The following is a 22,618-nucleotide window of genomic DNA, read 5'->3' on the forward strand; positions in this document are numbered from 1 at the left end:
TTTATAGAAAAGTCCAATGAATAAAATTATATTACAAAACCGATAGCCAATGGCCTCTCAGACCATGACATGCAGTTCCTTCTGTTAAATGTTAATACTGAACAGGATATAAAATCTGTTGAATCTGAGCTCAAGAGGGTAATCAATAAGCCAAAAATTGATTATTTTAGGACACTCCTGAGATACATTCACTGGAGTCGTTTTTACAGAGCTCATGCCATGATTGAATAATATAACACTTTTGCTAATAAAGTGCTTACCTTATTTGAACACTGTTTTCCCCCAAAACTAGCCAAGGTTAGAGCAAAGTCTACAAAGAAGCCATGGATTACTCAGGAAATAGAGGTATCTTGTAAAACAAAAAGAAAACTGTATCTGTCAATCCGAAACAGTTCTGATGGTGATGCTACAGCACATTACAAGAAATACTGCAAAATATTAAAGACTGTAATACAGACATCAAAACAAATATATTACAAGGAAAAGATAGTCATATCAGATAACAAAATAAAGACAATATGGGATATAGTGAAGTAGGAGACTGGTAGAACCAGACATTAAGAGGAACAAATAGCATTAAGAGTAAATGATACATTGGTGACAGATGTGTACAGTGTTGCAGAACTTTTTAAAAAACATTTTATAACTGTTACTGAAAAGATGGGGTTGCCAGCTTCTGTAGATGCTGCTATGGAATACCTCAGACCACGCATTTCAAGTAACTTCTATAATATGAATTTGACCTTCACTACCCCAACAGAAGTAATGTCCATTATAAAATCTTTAAAATCAAAAACATCTAGTGGGTATGATGAAATATCAACAAAGCTAATTAAAGAATGTAATTCTGAGTTAAGTAACATATTAAGCTATCTGTGTAACCAGTCGTTTACCAGTGGAATATTTCCTGAATGGTTAAAATATGCTGATGTTAAGCCACTGCTTAAGAAGAGAGATGAAAAAATAGCATCAAATTTCTGTCAAATTTCACTGTTGCCAGCATTCTCAAAAATTTTAGAAAAAGTAATGTACAGTCAGCTTCATAACGATCTTATCTCAAATAACATACTTTCAAAGTCACAGTTCGGATTTCTAAAGGGTTCTGATATTGAGAAGGCTGTCTACACTTACAGTGAAAATGTGATTAATTCATTAGATAAAAAATTGCAGGCAACTTGTATATTTTTTGATCTGTTAAAGGCATTTGACTGTGTAAGTCACAATATCCTTTTAAGTAAATTAGAATGTTGTAGTGTAACAGAAAATGCTGTAAAATGGTTCAAATCTTATATCTCTGGCAGGAAACAATGGGTGTTATTAGGAAATAGACATGCATCAAGCTATCTGGCATCATCCAACCGGGAACTAATTACATGTGGGGTCCCACAAGGTTCCATTTTAGGACCCTTACTTTTTCTTGTGTATATCAATGACCTTTCATCAGTAACATTACCAGATGCCAAGTTCGTTTTTTTTTGCCAATGATACAAACATTGCAATAAGTAGCAAATCAAGTGTAGTCTTAGAAAGATCAGCTAATAAAATATTTATGGACATTAATCACTGGTTCCTAGCCAATTCCTTGTCACTAAACTTTGAAAAAACACATTACATGCAGTTCAGAACTTGTAAGGGGTGTCCCACGAGTATATGCCTAACATATGATGACAAGCAGATAGAAGAAGAGGACAGTTTTAAATTTCTGGGATTACAGCTTGATAATAAATTCAACTGGGAGGAGCACACCACAGAACTGCTGAAGCATCTTAACAATTCTCTATTTGCAATGCGAATTATTTCAGACATAGGGGATATAAAAATGGAAAAGCTAGCATACTATGCTTATTTTCATTCCAATAATGTCATATTGGGACTATTTTTTGGGGTAATTCATCAAGCCAAGCTAAAGTTTTCTGGACACAAAAACGTGCAGTAAGAGTTATATGTGGTGTGAATTCAAGAACATCCTACAGAAACCTGTTTAGGGGACTAGGGACACTAACTACTGCTTCCCAATATATTTATTCTTTGATGAAATGTTTCATTAAAAATATGTCACTTTTTAAAACCAACAGCTCAATTCATGGAATCAATACTAGACATAAGAATAATATTTACAAGGATTTAAAGTCACTTAGTCTTGTACAAAATGGTGTGCATTATTCAGGAACACACATTTTCAGTAACTTGCCAGCAGCCATAAAAAGCTTAACAACCAACGAAATTCAGTTTAAGAGAAGCCTAAAGGATTTATTGGTGGCCAACTCCTACTCAATTGATGAATTTCTCAGTGGAACCAACTGATTTGTGTATGTATATATATAAGTACAATATAACTTCTGCGCCATTTCAGTGCAGTAATGTGTTCATTGTAAATAAGTGTGTATGTGTGTGTGTTTGTGTGTGTGTAAGTACAATCTAACTTCTGCACCATTTCAGTGCAGTAATGTGTTCATTGTAAATAAGTATTATACTAGTTGTATTACATGTTTATTACCTTATAAATAAATAAAACTTTTTTTATTTTAAATTCATTGCTTTAGTATTTATAAAATGATTCTTTCATATAGTGTTCATTAAAAATGACGATCATTCCACTTGGGACCTGTGGAATGGTACATTAGCTTATTTGTTTGAGTTGTAAATATTTGTCATGTATTGCTGTTTTTATGACATGTTCTACATCCTGGAGGACCTCCTCACTATGGATCAATGGGAATGAAAATAAATCTAATCTAATCTAATCTGAAAAAATAATAATAATTAGCAATAGTAATAATAATAGTTATTATTATTATTATTATGATAAAATGTAGGCGTTAAGAGTGATGCTGCTCTGTTTAGCACTTTTGAAACCTTGTTTAGTATTAGAAGAAGAGGAAGGGATGATGAAAGAGGGGACGACTGCAATGATAGGACAATGACTATTAGGAAGAAAGAGAATCTCAGTAGACTATCCGAGAGAAAAGTGGTGGGGATGGGAGCGTTGATTGAGCTGCAAGAAGAGATAGATATTGTGATACATGGTGGGTCATGTATCACAATTTCCATTTCTCTCATATTATGAGGACGATTGTTCGAAATTCGCGTTCCTGGGACAGAAAATGTTTAGAGGACATAGCAGTGTTGTGTAATGTTACATACAGAATATTATTTTGTTGACAACAAGTGTTTCAAATAAGTCGTTCAGACAGTAACGTAAGGGGCAAAGATAAATAGGAAGGAGCCCAGTGATTGAGTGGACGACACAGCAAACTCAGCGTGTGAGAATATCTACGTTTATCGGTAAGTAGTAATAATGACGGTTCATAGGCAGGAGTGATATGGTCGAAATAGTGTAGATCACAAAAATATCACACACAAGCGTTCATCGCCAATTGCAGCGACATGAGCTCTCATACGAAAGTCCTTGGAGAATAGGATCATCATGATCAAGGATGCCGAGTATTAGAGACTTAACAAGTTTCTGTTTTAAGCCGGAAAGGAAATACTTTGTTATATTTATGAAGGGAATGATGTGATGCTGACACCTTCTTTCAAACTGCAGTTGTGTGTTCAGCCCTGTCTAAGTGAAGGTTCAGAATTATCCCCAAATTCTTTTCAGAAAAAGAAACGCGTATTTCTGAGCTGTTTCGGATTAAGTGTGGAACAGATTCTTGGAGCCTTTTTGAGTGACTAAGACTGCTTGCGTTTTAGATGGTTACACTCATATTCTGCACCCATTCTTATGAAGCAAGTAAGTAAGCATTTACGTTCTGGACAGCTGTGCTCAGGTTTGTCGATTTTGCACTTAGGTATAACTGAGGGTCGTCAGCGAGTAAATGTTATTTGCAATAGGACAAAATAGTCGACACATTTTTGTCACACTTGGAGGTATAATCTGTTTATTATATAAAGCGGGTTAATCCTTATTGCTACTGTGTTTGGTTCCCTCGACAATAAAAGGGCAGCCATGGTCGAGTGATCTCCTGCACTACGTCTCGACGCCTGTGAAATACCAGGAACATTTGACGGGAAAATTCACACTTACGATTCTTACCCCTTTTCTTCAATTAGCTATAATAAGTTTTCGTATTATCTTAACCTATAATTTCATTCGACACTGTCAAGTCAGACCTGGGACTCAGTCGCAAGTTACGGCACCCATCTAACTACATAAATTAGGGAAGAAAGTTAGTGATTCGGTATGTAATTATGTTGCAGTTTCTTCTGGAGGAAATCGGGTATTGACACTGGAAATGAAGGACCTATTCACACGCGTGACCAATGATGTCATTGCGACGACTGCATTTGGAGTAAAGGTGGACTCCTTGGCAGAACCAAACAACACATTCTATACAACGGGCCGTGAGCTGACAACAATCAAATCGGGAACGGTAATTGGATACATGCTAGTGCCAAGGCTTATGCAGGTATGTTATGCACATTAAGTTGTTCCTAATTTAATTGTATATGACTACTTGTATTCCTTGTGATTGTGTTTATTTATTTTCTGTATATGCAGCTTGAAGCGACGAATAAGAATTTGTACCAAGGCCAGTATTCATTCCCGGGGCCCCTGTTGGCTAGACAGATGCGCTAAACCTTTACATCACCCTGGCATCTGTTCTTGGGTTTTGTCCGATGTTGAGGTGCTATTCCTGTACTGTTAGAGAGCCTCTGCAACGATTTTCTAGCTTAGGGGAGAATACCAAGTGGGCTGAGACGTGACTGGGAAGTTGGACTGAGGAGGCAGACGTGCTGCAGTTGTCCGTGCAGTGTTGTGAAGCCACTGTGCCAGGGCGGTGTAGTGGTTGGCGCATCTGCCTAGCCAGCAGGAGATCACATCCCAGCCTTGATACAAGTTTTTCATTCTTCGTTTCAGTCTGCATGTAATGTTTGAGACTTGAAAAGATCTCTAGAACGGTATTGTTTCATATGATCTATTTATTTATTTATTTTTGCATGCGACAGTTAATAGGTGCACAGTTCATCAACATGAAAGCAGTGGAGTTCTTCAGGACAATGTTGACCGAGACTATTAAAACGCGAGAGGAGCAGGGGATCGTGCGCCACGATATGATCCACCTCATGATGCAGGCCCGCCGAGGTGAACTGGCGCCAGAAGAAGGGGAGGCTAACGGCACCACCGACGGCAAAAGACGACGTGAGTAGAGCGTTCCAGCGTCCTCGTCACTTCCTTACACATCTGCCTTATCTTGACGAATCGATGTTCCCTATTCGAAAGAAACTTAAGCTTGTTCGAAGCACACAAAACCATTTTGCGCTAGTTAGAAATTAGTACTAAGTGCATAGACATTAGTTTGAACCCGAATGTTGTGACTGACATTCGTTGGCGTTTGTGTAAGTGATACGTACAGATGTTAATTTCATGTTTCAGGGAACACTTCCATGTTGCCTCACGTAACTATGAAACAAGTCTGTTTAAGCATTATGTTTAATGATTTGTTTGGGTGTTTCTTTACGTTCTGGGCATATAAGGATTACTAAATACCATAATGGCCTAAAGACCGTGCTGAAATACAAAGCAGTCAGAAACAGCCCAATACTTTGCACGTTTGTTGGCTTTAGAAAGGCATACAACCCAGCTGACAGACAAGCACTTTTTGGTATTCTAGAAGAACAAGGGTTAGATCCAAACACCCTTAACCTCGTCAAAGAAACACTGACCGATACTACCTCCAAGGTGAAATTCACGGGTGAAATATCGGAGCCCATCTTGATCGAAACTGCCGTCCGACAAGGTGACGGTGTGTCTCCTCTCTTATTCAGCCTTGCCTTGGACAAGGTCATCCGCGAATGGGAAAAGGAATTGCAGAATAAAAACTGCTGGAAACCTATACAAATGGGGCGAGTCAAGGATGACATCAGAATTTCATTTGGCAACTGGCCAGTTCTACGTGACGATGCTTTGCTGAGAGTATTCGTAAGTTTTGACGATGCCATTATGGCTTTATCACATTAGGACATGGTGAAGAACAGATCTGAAGATGGTCATTACTGACTGAAACCAGTCATCGTCAAAGGACTTTATATTGTGATCAAAGACTGAAGTAAAAAACCATTTTTAAGAATATCATGTTTAGCTTTTGCTGACAACTTAGCCTTACTAGTGGATTATGAGCTAGTAGCAATTGAACAGGTTGAAACCCATCAGGAATGGGCAGAGAAAGTTGCTCTGCAAATATTTTTCCTAACATCTGAGTCCATCAGCTCAAAAACTGACACCCAAAACTTGACTACAAAATATGATCATATCAATACAGTCTCATATTTTAAATGCTTAGGTGAAGTCCTTGAACTTACGGGGCGAGAGAATTTAGCACAAGACATTCGCCTCCAAAAACTAAAGAGAGCCTACGGAAAAATCTTCAAGGTGTACTATAAAAAAATTCTTGTCCAAAAACACTAAAATTAGGCACCATAATACAGTACTAAAACCTGAAGTCCTGTATGCCAGTGAAACACTGAAGGTCCACGTAAAAGGTTACCTAAAAAAAAACAAAGAAACAAAAGAAAAAACATTAAGGTACTAGGGACAAAGCAAACAGAAGAAGCCTATAGATTACAATCTCATCAAACTACTGAGAAATTGTCCAACCTTGCAGCAGACATTAGAAAAAGGCGATTAAAATTTTATGGACACGTCTCCAGGCTTCCGAAAACAAGACTTATGCACAAAATTCTTAAATACATAGAAGGATATAAAATCATACCCTGGCTACAAGAGGTCAAAAAGGACCTACAAAAAGCTCAGATAAATTATTCAGATATTTTGGACAGAAAGGTATTTAAGCAGAAAGCTGACAGATGGGAAGTTAAGTCAGAGAACGAAGCTCCGAAGAAACCAGCAACATAATGGACAGAGAGCCCATGCAGAAAAAATGAAAGTAGTGTAGAAAAAAAGGAAAAAGAATGAAGAAGCTTTGCGTTATCCAACAGGATCTAATCACACATAATAATAATAATAATAATGGCCTAAAATCGATCACAAAAATGATCGCCCATCGTACCATCAGAGAAAGAATTGTAAGCTGACCTAAGAACTAAATATGTCAATACCCTACCAGTAGAACCTCCGATTCTTTAAAGACGTGAACTCCTACGTATAAAACAGCTTCAAAAGTCTAATTGCTTGACAAATCAGTTGATGTGTTCAATAATTGACATTAAGCATGTAAGTGAGGATAGGTTCAGAAAAGATTTGAAATTATGATTAGCATTTGGTGAAAATCGCTAAGTCTTCCCATCCTCAAATACTGGATAAATACAGTCTGGGTAATTTGCACCTATGAGCTACGTTGCCTAGAGACAGACGTACAGTTTCCAACTGTAATATTTGTACACTGTCTCTAACCTACAACATAATGTTATACTTCTTAATGAGTAGATGACGACAACATTTTAAATTTTTAAATTCGGTCAATAATTGTACGAAATTTTGTCCTTGGAATCTACATGTATGCAACCTTCAACTGGGGGACTGCGAAACATGAAATAAGCTCCATAAACCGCGAACCATGAACCATGAACCGATTTAATCGGTTAGTAATATACGAGGGCGGGCTGGAAAATAATCCCTCCGCATTTCTTAATGTGGAAACTTTTAAAGGTTTTTTAAGTAAAACAGTGGTTATTAACATCGTATATCTTTATTCTTCATATCTACATATTTATTTCTCAACACACTCACCTTGGCCACGAACACATTTCTTCCAGGAAGGAAGTTCTCGAAGGCGTTCTTTAAGTTTTGGAAACAGATAAAAATCGGATGCGGCCAAGTCGGGGCTGTAGGAGGGATGGTCGATGACAAGTGAACCCACGTGACCTCAACGCACTGGATTGTAGCAGATGTCGCAGCGCTCATGTGTGGTCCAGCATTGTCATGCTGAAGGAGGCGTGCTACTTGTGTTGACGAGCTCTTCAGATTCAAAACTCGATTACAACATGCTGTTTCCTACTTACTGACATAGTTACTTTATACACCGCCGTGTTATACATTACAATTTGGAGCCATAAATATGTAGACATTAACAATGAAGATGTGGAATGTTAATAATGTTTGTTTTGTTTGTACTGTTCTCGGGTCTCCAGCTGGGTGCAGTCGTTTTCAAAGCACGATACTTCGACAGCACACCTTGCCGCCATCTTCAGGTGATACCTGCAGACTAAGCATCTCTGCTGAATCTCCTTCCCTTTATACTCTGATCACTCCCCACCCCTTTCTCCGCGTCATGCCGCACGCGGCGCTGCGTAGAGTGGTGGTGGAGAGGGGCGGGCTGCTGGCTGATGGATGCGAACTGTGGACCGTCAGATGTCCTGTGGGCTTCATCGGGCGTGGAAGTCGCTTTGGGTTGAGGTTGTTGCCCTGGGGTGTCCCCTGTCACCAGTGGTAGCAAACTTGTTTATGCAGGACTTCGAAGAGGAAGCACTGGAAACTGCAGCATTGAAGCCTATGTGCTTTAACAGATACGTTGATGACACATTCGTGATATACCTGCATGGAAGAGAAAAACTTCAAGAGTTTCTCATCGAGGAGGACATCGAAAGGGTGCAAAAACGGGCAGCTCGTTTTGTATTGTCACGTAGTAGGGGAGAGAGTGTGGCAGATATGATACGCGAATTGGGATGGAAGTCATTACAGCAAAGACGTTTTTCGTCGCGGCGAGATCTATTTACGAAATTTCAGTCACCAACTTTCTCTTCCGAATGCGAAAATATTTTGTTGAGCCCAACCTACATAGGTAGGAATGATCATCAAAATAAAATAAGAGAAATCAGAGCTCGAACAGAAATGTTTAGGTGTTCGTTTTTCCCGCGCGCTGTTCGGGAGTGGAATGGTAGAGAGATAGTATGATCGTGGTTCGACGAACCCTCTGCCAAGCACTTAAATGTGAATTGCAGAGTAGTCATGTAGATCTGAATTCTCTGCATCCTAATATCAAATTCACCATGGAGGTGGAAGAGAATGGTGAACTCCATTTTCTGGACGTTCTAGTCAAGCGCAAAGCGGATAGCACTTGGGGACACAGTGTATACAGGAAAGAAACCCACACAGATCTGTATCTCCACGCTACCAGCTGCCATCATCCTTCACAGCCTGAGGGTGTACTGCGAACACTGGTTCACAGGGCCCACGCAATATCGGATGAGGAAAGCCAACAAAGAGAACTTAACCACCTTAAGGACGTTTTCAAGAAGAACCGATATAACGAGAGTCAAATTAGATGTGCTTCCAGGCAGAATGCACTAGCCCAGCAGAGAGAGAACGAAGAGGACGAGAAGACAATGGCGTACCTGCCTTACGCCGGCAAGGTATCCAACAAAATCGGCAGAATTCTGGCTCGGTGAAACATCAAATGTGTCTTCCGCCTACCTAAGAAAACGCGTGCCTTGCTAGGTACAGTAAAAGATGACCTGGGGCTCCGCAAACCGGGTGTTTACCGTATTCCGTGTAAATGTGGTAAGGCATACGTCGGGCAAACTGTACCGACAATCGAAGAAAGATGCCAGGAACACAGAAGGCACACTGAACTGAAGCAGCCTACAAAATCTGCGGTTGCAGAGCATTACATGGATACTGGAGATACTATGGAGTACGCGAAGACGGAAGTTTTACGGCAGGCCTCGTCTTTTTTGGGACTGTGTTCTGAAGGAGGCGATTGAAATACGTGTAGGTGATGGGCTGATCAACAGAGACGCCAGGTTCAACCTCAGCAAAGCCTGGTACCCAGCACTCAGCCAACTAAAAGCACAACGCCAACCCAAAGCGACTTCCGCGCCCGACGAAGGCCGCAGGACATCTGATGGTCCACAGTTCGCATCCAGCAGCCAGCAGCTCGCCCCTCCCCACCACCACTCCACGCAGCGCCGCTTGCGGCCTGACGCGGGGGATGGGGTGGGGAGCGATCAGAGTATAAAGGGGAGGAGATTCAGCAGAGACGCTCAGTCTGCAGGTATCACCTGAAGATGACGGCAAGGTACGCTGTCGAAATATCGTGGTTTGAAAACGACTGTACCCGGCTGGAGACCCAAGAACAGTGCAAACAGTTAATTCGCCAGGTAATCCTAAGATCACACAACGTTTGTTTTATTTAAAAACTGTAATGGTTCTCATAGCACGTTCTCGTAGACGCTTCACACACTAGTAATGGGTACTCATAACAGAGCGTACGTAAACCTAGCATCATTGTAGGATATGTTCTGAGTTCAAATATTCTGATGCATCAGGCTTTCATGAAGACAGCCATGGGTTCTGGAGACACTGATCATGCCAGACTCTAGTCATGCTCTTCGTACATCGTAAGCTCAGTGCTATGACCAAAGGAAACATGACTGAACGATATTTCTTGCCTTCAGAAAATTTCATGGTCCAGTACATTTCAACTTCTAAATAAATAGAGTTCCTGTGGGACATCTGACCAGGTTTGTGATTGGATGGACACAGCATGATATCCTGGTTGAATAGTCACCTTCGACATTGACGTAGCATCCAAATTTTATATTAATGTTGCAAACTGATGGTTCTGCGGGCAGTATCAGTTGCAATCAGGCTTTTCACATGTGATGCAGTTATCTATGAGGAAATTGCATGCTGTACCATAACCAGTAATACCCAGGTAGTTCTCTAAGAAAATCTGCCTAGTGCAAAGAGAGACATGGGGAGATTCCGGTCGAGACCGATGAAAACATGGAACTGTTTTTACATAATTTGCATCGAAGTGTATACATTATGCCTGCAAAAGGAATTTTTTGTCGTGAAAGTATTCTACAAGTTACAGGAAGTTGAACGAAACCGCGCACCGAGCAAAATATTGGCAGCTGCAAGTGTTCGATGAATTAGTTCAAGAAAAGATTCGATTAGTACACAAATTTTTGTCCAATGAATATTTCCTTAAAAGATGCACCGGTATCAATACGCCATATGTCAACAAGAGCTTCAGTGCGTGCATTTGGAAACTTGTACCGAAACATTCTACCATGGGGCAGAAGCTGTTGACATAGCAGCATATATAACTGCAGCTATATTCAGCGATGGTTATTCGCCTATGCTTAAGACCACGAACGTTTTAGGAATCTCATAGGGACGTAGTGTAAAAACTTCGCGGAGTTCTCTGAGGAAACGCGCGGCAGTCGCGGAGCAAGGAATGCCTCACTTTGTTAAAATAGCTCGGACTGAAACAAATACAGCACCAAATTCAGCATCAGAGCATGTTTGAGGAAGAAGATGACTCTATGGCCTTGGTATTGCAGATTCACCATGATTTTTGAAACAACTTTTTTTTGTTACTCTCAAATTTAAACGCATTTTTCTCGAAACAACACTTTTTGATGCGAAGCATTCTAGAGCCCCAACACATTAATCGATTCATTTCACTTCTTTAACTAAAGATAATTAAATTTAGGAGTTATGGCGTGAGCATTTTCTATTCGAATTTTAAATATTTTTATACATTTCAATTAAAAAAAAAAACATGCCAAGAAACTTATGTGTTTCTCAAATAGCTACAATCCCATCGTGATGGCCCCGCAGATTCATTCTAATGTAAGAAGTTTCTATTTTATAGGTTTCAAAAATAGCCTCGAGTCTATACAATGCTTCTCGTGAACCAGGCTGTTCAGCCATCATTTCTAATTTGTTATAAGATAAAAAATTATAAAAGGATGCATGTATGATAATTTCGATAAAAATAAAGCTTATATAAAAAACGAATTCTAAACTTCACCCAACATCTCCTTAACACTGACGTATATAAAGCTGTGCAGTTCTAGAAACGTATCGGATAAATGGAATATTCATGGTTTAAGGAATTAATGGCTTACAGCTAGAGTGAGACAAGTCACACAGAGATTTGGGGGAAGAGTTGTTGTACTTAGACTCATTGTTAACATTTTCAAATTCGGATGCATTTGGTGACTATATTTGTAATTAAGATGCAAATAAAATGGTTAATTATTTGTACACTTTATCAGAAAATTTATTCTTTCATAAAGTACAAGCTACCTAGCATTATTATGTCATCAAACATTGATGCGTATAAAGACACACAACAGAGTTCATACTAATTTATCTGTTTCCAGTTCTGTACTGAAGAGGAACACAAACATCCCGTTTCAGATCGTAATCAGCTTGTAAGTCCAAACATTTAGAATGTTCTGAGTAATTTACTAACTCGTGTTTATGTGTTTGGCTTATCTTTAATGGTATTCCATTGGTTGTTAAGAACTGCACTTTACAACGGAACTAACATACATCACCCACACCGCACTAGAGTGTCACTCGGAAGGTAAATATGGCTCGCCGACATATTGCGTTTTATTAACTACCATGAACACAGTCTCTCTCAGACGGACAATGTGTATAAATTAATAACATGTCAAGCCAGGCAGCAGAGTCATTTTAGGTACTTCGTTTTTTCTTCAGCACACAGTATTCTGCACTCTGCATTTCACCTTATTGCAGACCTCACTGATGATGATATCACGGCGCAGGCGCTCATATTTTTCATCGCCGGCTTCGACACTGTGTCGACACTGCTGACGTTCTGCAGCTACCTGCTGGCCACGAACGAGGACGTGCAGCAGCGGCTGCAGAGAGAGGTGGACGACCTGATGCAGAAGAGCGGCGGCCAGCCCAGCTATGAGCAGGTCCTTGGCTGCCAGTACCTCGACATGGTGCTCTCTGGTGAGTCCCACATCAGTGGAGTTAATATAGATTACAGCACAAGGTCGCATCTTACTGCTGTTAATTGTAACAGACCGAGTAGAAACTTCCGTTATGTGCGATACCAACAATTGTCAGGAAGTGGCTGTTTCCTGAGTAGCTATTCCACATAATTCTCTGGCATAAACAGTTTAAGCTCAGGCAAAGAAAGATCCTGAACAACGGTCCTATACAGTGTGTTTTATTGTCATTTGTCAAAGTGATGGAACCATTTTCACCACCGTAGGCTGTCAGTTTCATTCCTTTAATGCACTGTGGATATAAAGTATTTCATTTGCCAGCTTTCCCCATAAGGCCAGTTTCAAAAGTCTGCAAAGTAATACCAAAGACACATTAGTGAACAACATTAAGCATACATATTACAATTGTTATTTATATTATTTAAATGATATATATATATGTGTGTGTGTGTGTGTGTGTCTCACATTTAACAATTTTTTTTTCTTGTCATGTGGGGATAGGGATGCACCCATACATACCCTTTATTGTTTTTTAATCCATGTTTCTTGGCGTCAAGTGGGGATGAGTGTTTATTTTATTTATTTCTGAACATTTGGGGTTAACTTATCAGGAACTTTGTGTTGGTGCGTAAGACACCTTGAGCTAATGAAGTAGCTCATATTTTCACTACACTAATGATCGGGGTACTTTATAATGGTGCTATGGGAATGAGCAGTGTCTGACCTCATATTCGTCTAAGAAACATTGAGACACTCAACTGGTCTACTTTATTATGTAATTTCGTCGACCGCTTCCTGATCGCTTCATTTATTGTGTCCATATATAGTTCTTTATTCACATGAAGTGCTGAGTGCTATTGACAAGGGATTTCAGATCGATTCCGTATTTCTGGATTTCCAGAAGGCATTTGACACTGTACAATACAAGAGGCTCGTAGTGAAATTGCGTGCTTATGGAATATCATCTCAGTTATGTGACTGGATCTGTGATTTCTTGTCAGAGAGGTCACAGTTCGTAATAATTGACAGAAAGTCATCGAGTAAAACAGAAGTGATTTCTGGTGTTCCCCAAGTAGTGTTATAGGCCTTTTGCTGTTCCTTATCTATACAAACGATTTGGGAGACAATCTGAGCAACCGTCTTTGGATGTTTGCAGATAACGCTGTCGTTAACGACTAATGAAGTCATCAAAAGATCAAAACAAACTGCAAAATGATTTAGAAGAAATATTGGAAAGGTGCGAAAGGTGGCAGTTGACCTTAAATAACGAAAAGTGTGAGATCATCCTCAAGAGTGCTAAAAGGAACCCGTTAAACTTCGGTTACATGATAAATCAGTCTAATCTGAAAGCCGTAAATTCAACTAAATACCTAGGTATTACAACTGTGAACAACTTAAATTGGAAGGAACACATAGAAAATGTTGTGAGGGAGGCTAACCAAAGAATGTGTTTTATTGGCAGGACACTTAGAAAATGTAACAGACCTACTAAGGAGACTGCCTACACTATGCCTGTCCATCTTCTTTTAGAATACTGCTGTACAGTGTGGGATCCTTACCAGATAGGACTGATGGAGTACATAGAAAAAGTTCAATGAAATGGAGCACGTTTAGTATTATCGCGAAATATGGGAGAGAATGTCACAGAAATGAGGATTTGGGATGGACATCATTAAAAGAAAGGCATTTTTCGTTGCGACGGAATCTTCTCACGAAACTCCAATTACCAACTTTCTCCTCCAAATGTGAAAATATTTTATTGACACTGACCTACATAGGGAGGAACGATCACCAAGATAAAATAAGGAAAATCAGAGTTCATAGTGAAAGATATAGGTGTTCATTCTTTCTGTTGTGACTTGGCAAGACAGCCAAGCCACTATGAGATAGCCGAAAGGCACACGTTTAAGCTCACGCAGGCTGGCGTGAGGTCTGGAACAGTTAAAGGAGTTAAGTCTAGTAAAAAAAGTACGTAGCTTCTGGAATACTTAACTTTAATCCATAATTGGCAAACATCGGTCTGACGGTACATGCATCACAATATCAATAGTAACTGCATATGGTGCCTTGCTAGGTCGTAGCAAATGACGTAGCTGAAGGCTATGCTAACTATCGTCTCGGCAAATGAGAGCGTAATTTGTCAGTGAACCATCGCTAGCAAAGTCGGCTGTACAACTGGGGCGAGTGCTAGGAAGTCTCTCTAGACCTGCCGTGTGGCGGTGCTCGGTCTGCAATCACTGATAGTGGCGACCCGCGGGTCCGACGTATACTAGTGGACCGCAGCCGATTTAAAGGCTACCACCTAGCAAGTGTGGTCTCTGGCGGTGACACCACACTTTCCACGCGCTAAATGAGATTGGAATAAAAGAGAATTGTGAAGGTGGTTCGATGACCCCTCTGCCAGGCACTTAAATGTGATTTCCAGAGTATCCATGTAGATATAGATGTAGATGTAGATGAGCTCGTTATGTAGATCAACTCTTCTGGTATAATGGCTGGCACCAAGTTGTAACCCGCCTGGGAGTACGAATGGGTGGTGTACTTTATACTGACTTCTCGTTTCGTGACCATGCGTCCTGTCCACACCACGTACCTGATACTCCTGCGGTGATCGTATTGTCCTGCTCCACACTGCTATTGGCTTGCCTGAAATTATCTATCGAAATATGCAAGCAGGTTTAGGAGAGCCACTCAATGTTAAAACACAACACTGTCCTATGTCTGGTATGAATATCTATATTATGAGACGATATGGAAACCACAGGTTGCACTGTTTACTGATGATTAACAGTCCAAAATACCATTCGGACGAATGTACGTGTAATCGACACGACACGGGTGATTGTTGATGACGCGGAAGTCGAATGATTGAACGACAGTTCTTACACTCGTCACACATACAGATGTCTGGTAATAGTCCTCCTTGTCACTAATAATGATATAACACTGTTCGTAAAGTTAATTTTTCACTTCTCAGTTCTCACTTGTACGAGTGTGCACACAACCATCATGGCGCGGTTGATTGTTGATAATGTGGAAACGCGATGATCGAGCGCACGCCCTCACGCTCGCTACAAGGCACTCGCACTTGTTTGTACTCTTTTGTGGTAACTAATTTTTCCTGATTCACTTTAGTTCATTCTGAGAGACCGAACATGGCGCAGGTGATTGATACTGTACGGTACGACATGCAACGGGAGGATACACAAATACATTATCAGCAGCACTGCTCATTTTAAATTATTTCTTGATGCACATTCCTCTGAATCATTTACTTATTTTATCACTTTACTGTAGTAACACTTGTAGCAACACTTCAACTTCCATACTAACAATGCATCTCACATGCAGAGCTACACACTACACAACATAACAGTTTCGTGTCTCGCTTTCGACTCGAGAGATGTGGCTGCCCGCAAAGATACTCCACAACTAAGCCAGCGATATGACAATACGATTACATTCCCGCACGATAAGGTTTTCGAATTGCCGAAGAGAATATCGAAATATAGAAAATTCTCTACTGCAGGTGGTTACAGAGATGATGTGAGGGGGAGGGGGTGTGTATACTGCCCCATCCAACAGTTATATACCATTATCACATTGTGGACAAGACATGAGTTACACATAATCATGGAAACATAAAGAACAGTTGTCAAATATGCAAAATTTTACATAATAAAAGAACCCTACCTACAGTGCAACCTGTATAGCAAAACACAGTTACAATAGAGTGGATCATCAAGTAGCTAATACAATAAGACACAAAAATTAAGTCCCTGAATTAGAAACTTTTACAAATACAATAGGTTAGATATGACAGATAGGTGACTGAAAGAAAGAGATAAAAAAAAAGTAGTAGAAAAATACATGCATTCACTGCTACTCTTGGTAGACAATATCGTTGGTGACACTATCAGGCAAACAATGAAGAACCTCCATCAGCACTAGGCTGTCAAAATCCAGGGAAAAGAAAAAATTATTATTTCACTACTCACAACACTGCATCACAAGTGAGCGTTCTTTGCAATGAAAGGGGTCGGGAGTGAATGTAGCATTGATGCTGTGCCAGCCGGCAGATGTGGAGTATAGTCATCAGCTCGCCACTCTCGCCTCATGGTAATCCGTCCATTGTCGTACATTAAACAGTTATATGGCGCTCTCAGTGTTGCCCCAGCAATGCCTATTCAACTTAGCCTTAGTCTGTTACTACTACAGTAGACATTACGATGTTCTATATGACAAAATAAACACATAGGCTATTAAGAAGAAAAATTATATTGATGTCCTTTAAGTTAAATTTAGTTACTAAATGAATGGTACAAAAAAACTGTCATAGATGAAACAGTTTATTGGCGCTCTCAGTGTTGCTCTAGCAATGCCTATTCAACTTAGCCTTAGTCTGTTTCTACTACAGTAGACGTTACGATGTTCTATGATGATGATGATGATGATGAGTCCCATACAGAGCATAGGGGAGCGACGCGGGAAACCCGCGCTGCCTTACTAGGCAAGGTCCTAGTGGAGGTGGTTTGCCATTTCCTTCCTCCGAACGATGTTGTATATGACATAATAAACACATAGGCTATTAAGAAGAAAAAAAATATGGATGTCCTGTAAGTTATATTTAGTTACTAAGGGAATGGTACAAAAAATAGTAGCAATCATTAAACAGGAGTAGTAAGAAACTTTTAAATGAAAACTTTTGGATAGCACAACCTATGTACACTAGACACTAGTAATCACTCAAACCATCTCACTGTGCAGGCAAGAGGAAATGTAATACATATAATCTAGGTTACACAGATAGAAGGTGAAAAGAAAGAAAAAATTTGCATATGGCTGTAACACATCCTAGTTAAATCTCACTCGATTCGAGTTTCCTCATGAAACCTCATAATAATCAGAAATTAATGTCTGTACTTAAGGACAATAGCAGCTGACATGTGTACAGATTCAGACACATCACAATATATCACTGTCATTAATCTTGCTCATTATAGTTTAATGTTTTCCACTTGGTGTTTCCCCTTGTGGCATGACATATGCTGTTTACACCCTCAAAATATGTTATACACGCTTTCCACTTGCTATGTTTCCAATTTCGCACCTGGTCATCCGATGCATCGTGCCTTGCGTTCTGATATCCGTAGCCTCCATGGACGCCTCTGTGACCACCATGGCCACAGAAACCACCATAATGACTCCTGTCATTACAATTATTCCAATGTCGTCCACTATGTCTATTGTCATGGTTTGAATGGGTATTTGCATTGGTTTCATTGTTCCCTGATACTCTTCTATCATCTTTTCCTCCTCCTGTTCCTTGTGATTCATACAATGGGTTTAATTGTCCTGAGACTAATTTCATTGTCTCTACATCATCCGTAGGGATAGCTAGCAACTTATCCTGAACTCCAGTTGCTAGCTTACTTATGGTCAGAGACACTATTGCTTCTGTCATCACTGGTTCACCTAAATACAAGTTCCTGTCATAATTATCTTGAAAAAATTTCTTTAATTTCTGGTCACGCCCTCTCTCAAACCTTCTACCCTGGTGTAGACTGTTATGTACTTCATTTTTCTTCTGTCTCGAGCAATATTGTTGCAAAAGCTCCTTTTCAAATTCAGCAAAGGTTGTACCCTTATGTCCTATTCTCATACCCCAGGTAAGAGCTTCACCTTCCATTCTTGCTGCAAAGAAGCGTACCTTTCTTTGCTCGACCCATAATTCAGGTAACACGCCCTTAAATTGATCTAAGAAATCTTTAGGATGCCATCTCCTATGTGGTTCGAAGTTCTTAAAATTCCCTCATCATTTAGTATACCAATTAAGCTACCACCAGCAATGCTTCCATCACATAATAGTGATTTCATTTCACTCTTCACCTGCTGACCGACCTGTTCTTTAGTCTTTCCTACCTCACTGTACACCTCTTCTACTCACCATGCGTAAGCATCCTGGTTTAGCGCAACAGCTGATATCCTGTGTTTACAGTGTTTCACTTCCTCATCTAGTTGTTCAAAATGCTCAACGTAAGCCTAGACCTCATTTTAGTAATATCTCCCTTCACTTCTTTGACATCTGACTCTACCTTTTCAAAACGTTTAGTATTGCCTGAAACATTCTCCTCTACCGGAACAGTAAGTTCATCCATCCTCTGATGACTTGACTCATCCAGTTTCCTTAGAGCCTCATTAGTCTCGTCGATCTTTTTACTGAGTCGTTCGTTCATGTGCTCTAACAATCGCTTAATATCTTCCCTTAATTGTTTATTTTCTTGAAATAAGAATTTCTGGTCGTCTACTGATCACCTAATATCTTGTTTTTGGCACATAATATCTTCCCTCTGATGCATAATATCTTCCCTCTGGCGCTTAATGTCTTCCTCTATTGGTTTGTTACTATTCAATAATATTTTGAGCATGTCAACGATAGACAGGTCAGACCAAAGTATACAATCATCTCGTTTGGGCTTATCCATGATTGGTGACGACACTACATTAGGACTTCCCATCTTTGGTAATAAACTACTGTCACCTATACCGGAATTCTTCGACATTTCACTACTACTTGCTTCTGTTTTCGTCTCCACCTGATTACTTTCACCTAAAGAGATTGCTTTCACATCCCTCTCTACTGCAGTTGCACCAAGCTCATTACTTGCCATATTGAACCACTGTAAAGTCACCCAAGCAAAAAATAAACAAATCACAGTAACACTCGTAGCACAGACTCGATAGCAATATCCACAACCAAACTACAATGCCGTACACATTCAAGGCTGTAATTCGCGCTCAGAAGCACAAATAGCAAACAAGATCACGTAAAAGAAAAAGAAAGGAATTAAATATAAGCTGACGTAAATGTAGCTCTGCAATTGTATTAACTGTTATTAAAAATTAGACCACTAAGTAAGCAGGGACTGACAGTGACATTTACTTTACTATACGGTCGGCAAGTAAGCAATGTCTCGTAATTCTGGTTATAAAAAAGAATTTAAAACTGTCACTGTTTGTAAATACGTAATTATACAATGCAATCTGCACTGCCAGTTAATTACTCTCGTTGCTTCAGTTGCGTGAGGTAACGTTGTGAAGTGCGACTTACTTTGCGTTGTCTTCTGGCTCCGTAGTCGCGGCTGTTGCGTAGCGCCGACTCAGTTGACGCCGTCCAGCTGTCAGCACTGCACCCTCTCTGCAAAGCGTGCTAATATTTGCTGCCTCCCTCCTAGGCGCCGCTCGCGTCGTATACGGTGACGCTATCAAAAAGTTTTTACTTTTGCCCATAGGTGCCACTAGCGTCGTCTTCCGTAATGGCTGCCAAATAACTGTCCCCTTTCGCACATAGATGCCGCTAGCGCCGTCAAAAGTGCACCATCGTGGAGTATGTTTACTTCGTAGCACTAGTTCTTTGCTCTGTCATGGATCGGACGAGTATATAACTGTGTCACAAGTTCTTTGACGTACACATCCCAGAGCTCGCGTAACGTCACTCAATAATGTAAACTAACAATCAGTGTTTGTACATAAATGGTTGACTTTCCTAATAAATTATGCGGCACTTCTTATCCGAAAATTGCAAGTCATGAACACACGTCGCCATGTAACACGCTCGAGAGTACGAATGGGTGGGGTACTCTATACTGGCTTCTCGTTACGTGACCGTGCGCCCTGTCCACACCACGTACCTGATACTCCTGCGGTGGTCGTATTGTCCTGCTCCACACTGCTGTTGGCTTGCCTGAAATTATCTATCGAAATATGCAAGCGGGTTTAGGGGAGCCACTCAATGTTAAAACACAGCACTGTCCTATGTCTGGTATGAACGTCTATATTATGAGACGATATGGAAACCACAGGTTGCAATGATTACACTCTAAATCGTAAATGTTTATGCCAATTAACAATCTTGATGATTAACAGTCCAAAATACCATTCGGACGAGCGCACGCGTAACCGACACGACGCGGATGATTGTTGATGATGCGGAAACGCGATGATCGAACGCACGTCCTCACGCTCGCTACAAGACACTCCCGAGGAGATCACGAATGTAAAATTAGAGAGATTAGAGCGCGCACGGAGGCTTTCAGACAGTCGTTCTTCCCGCGAACCATACGCGACTGGAACAGGAAAGGGAGGTAATGACAGTGGCACGTAAAGTGCCCTCCGCCACACACCGTTGGGTGGCTTGCGGAGTATCAATGTAGATGTAGATGTACTCTTTTGTGGTAACTAATTTTTTCTGATTCACTTCAGTTCATTCTGAGAGGCCGAACATGGCGCAGGTGATTGATACTGTACGGTACGACATGCAACGAGAGGATACACAGATACATTATCAGCAGCACTGCTCATTTTAAATTACTTCTTGATGCACATTCCTCTGAATCATTTACTTATTTTATCACTTTACTGTAGTAACACTTCAACTTCCATACTAACAATGCATCTCACATGCAGAGCTACACACTACACAACATAACAGTTCCATGTCCCGCTCTCGACTCGACAGGCGTGGCTGCCCGCAAAGATACTCCACAACTAAGCCAGCGATATGACAATACGATTACAAAGCATCCATCGAAGTATCATATTTTGTTCTAGTTGAAGGCGATTGATCTGTGTTTAGCTAGCCATACCCTAAACAGTGCTACCGTACAGAATTTATAAAAAGGCTGTAGCTTATACATTCGTAATTTGACTGTGGTGCTTAGGTCTGAGCTTTAAAAAAAGGAGAAAGTTTCTTATCCATTCCAATGGCTTTGTCTCTAGCCATACCCCAAACACAGCTGCCATACAGCATTTTTGAAAGGACTGTTGCTTTATACAGTCGTAATTTGGCTGTGGTGCTTAGGTCTGAGCTTTTAAAAAAATAGAAGAGTCTTCTATCCATTCTAATGGTATTGTTTCTAAGACATTCTATATGCGTAAGGAGGAAGAATTGTTTGTGTAGTGTAGCCCATAAGTATGTCGCCTTAGTACTCCGTGAAATGTCTTGTCCATTCAGTCTCAGTGCAATAGGCATCTGCGGGTGTTTTTTACTGAAGTAAACGGCAGTCGTCTTGGTCGAGTTTAACCGTACTTTGTTGATCTTGCACCCTGTCGCTGTAGAGTCGAGTTGTTGGAAATTTGTAAATTTGTGGTAAAGTCTTATGGGACCAAACTGCTGAGGTCATAGGTCCCTAAGCTTACACACTACTTAATGTAACTTACGCTAAGGACGACACACACATCCATACCGTGCCGCTGCCCCACGCGGCTCGAGTTATTCTAGCAGTCATCTGATATTGACCCGGATGTGTCTTCTGCTGGTAAAGCAGGCCGTATACTGAGCAAACTGTGCTATTTGCACTCCAACGGCTGTTGGTATCTCGTTGACGTAATTAATGAATAATAGGAGTCAGAGAACCGATTCTTGGGGTAGGCCCGCTCTTGCCGGGTGGCAGTCAGATGGTTGGCCTCGGATTGTTACGATCATTTTTCTGACTTCCAGCTAATTAGCAATGAGTTTGCTGTAACAAGTTGGTACTGGCGTTTGTTGTTCCAGTTTCCGGTTCAGGTGTTCTCTCCAAACAGTGTCCTATGATTCTCCTATGTCTAGAAAATTGTAGCGGAGGCACTGGTTGTGTTAAGGTTCTTTGTAACATGTTCTGCTAGTCGTAATAATTGCAGCTCCACCGACAGTTTCCCTTGGAAACTGTATTGTTCTGCCCAAACTGTAGCATCAGCCACTAGACATTCAAGGAAACGGGTGTAGATAACGCTTTACAAGGTTTTACTCATCCCGCTGAACAGATGCTAACAGGTCTGTAATTTGTAGTTATTGTTACATCCAGCCCTGGCTTTGGGTTAGGCAGCCGCTGTAAATTCCGTTTAACAGAACTAGAAGTCATCTTAGCAACTTCCTGAAGTGGAGGTTGCTTATTCT

General features: G+C 40.5%; 1 protein-coding gene across 1 annotated transcript in view; it reads left to right on the forward strand.

Annotated features, from left to right (window-relative positions):
* LOC126458629 (cytochrome P450 9e2-like) overlaps window positions 1-22,618 on the forward strand; it is a 100,115-nt gene that overhangs the window by 43,781 nt on the left and 33,716 nt on the right. Inside the window, exons 4-6 of the mRNA XM_050095798.1 lie at window positions 4,204-4,412; window positions 4,954-5,146; window positions 12,464-12,685. Coding sequence (XP_049951755.1) covers window positions 4,204-4,412; window positions 4,954-5,146; window positions 12,464-12,685 — 624 coding nt within the window. The remainder of the gene's footprint in view (window positions 1-4,203; window positions 4,413-4,953; window positions 5,147-12,463; window positions 12,686-22,618) is intronic.

This window comes from Schistocerca serialis, chromosome 2 (assembly GCF_023864345.2).
Source record: "Schistocerca serialis cubense isolate TAMUIC-IGC-003099 chromosome 2, iqSchSeri2.2, whole genome shotgun sequence".
NCBI classification, from domain to species: domain Eukaryota; kingdom Metazoa; phylum Arthropoda; class Insecta; order Orthoptera; family Acrididae; genus Schistocerca; species Schistocerca serialis.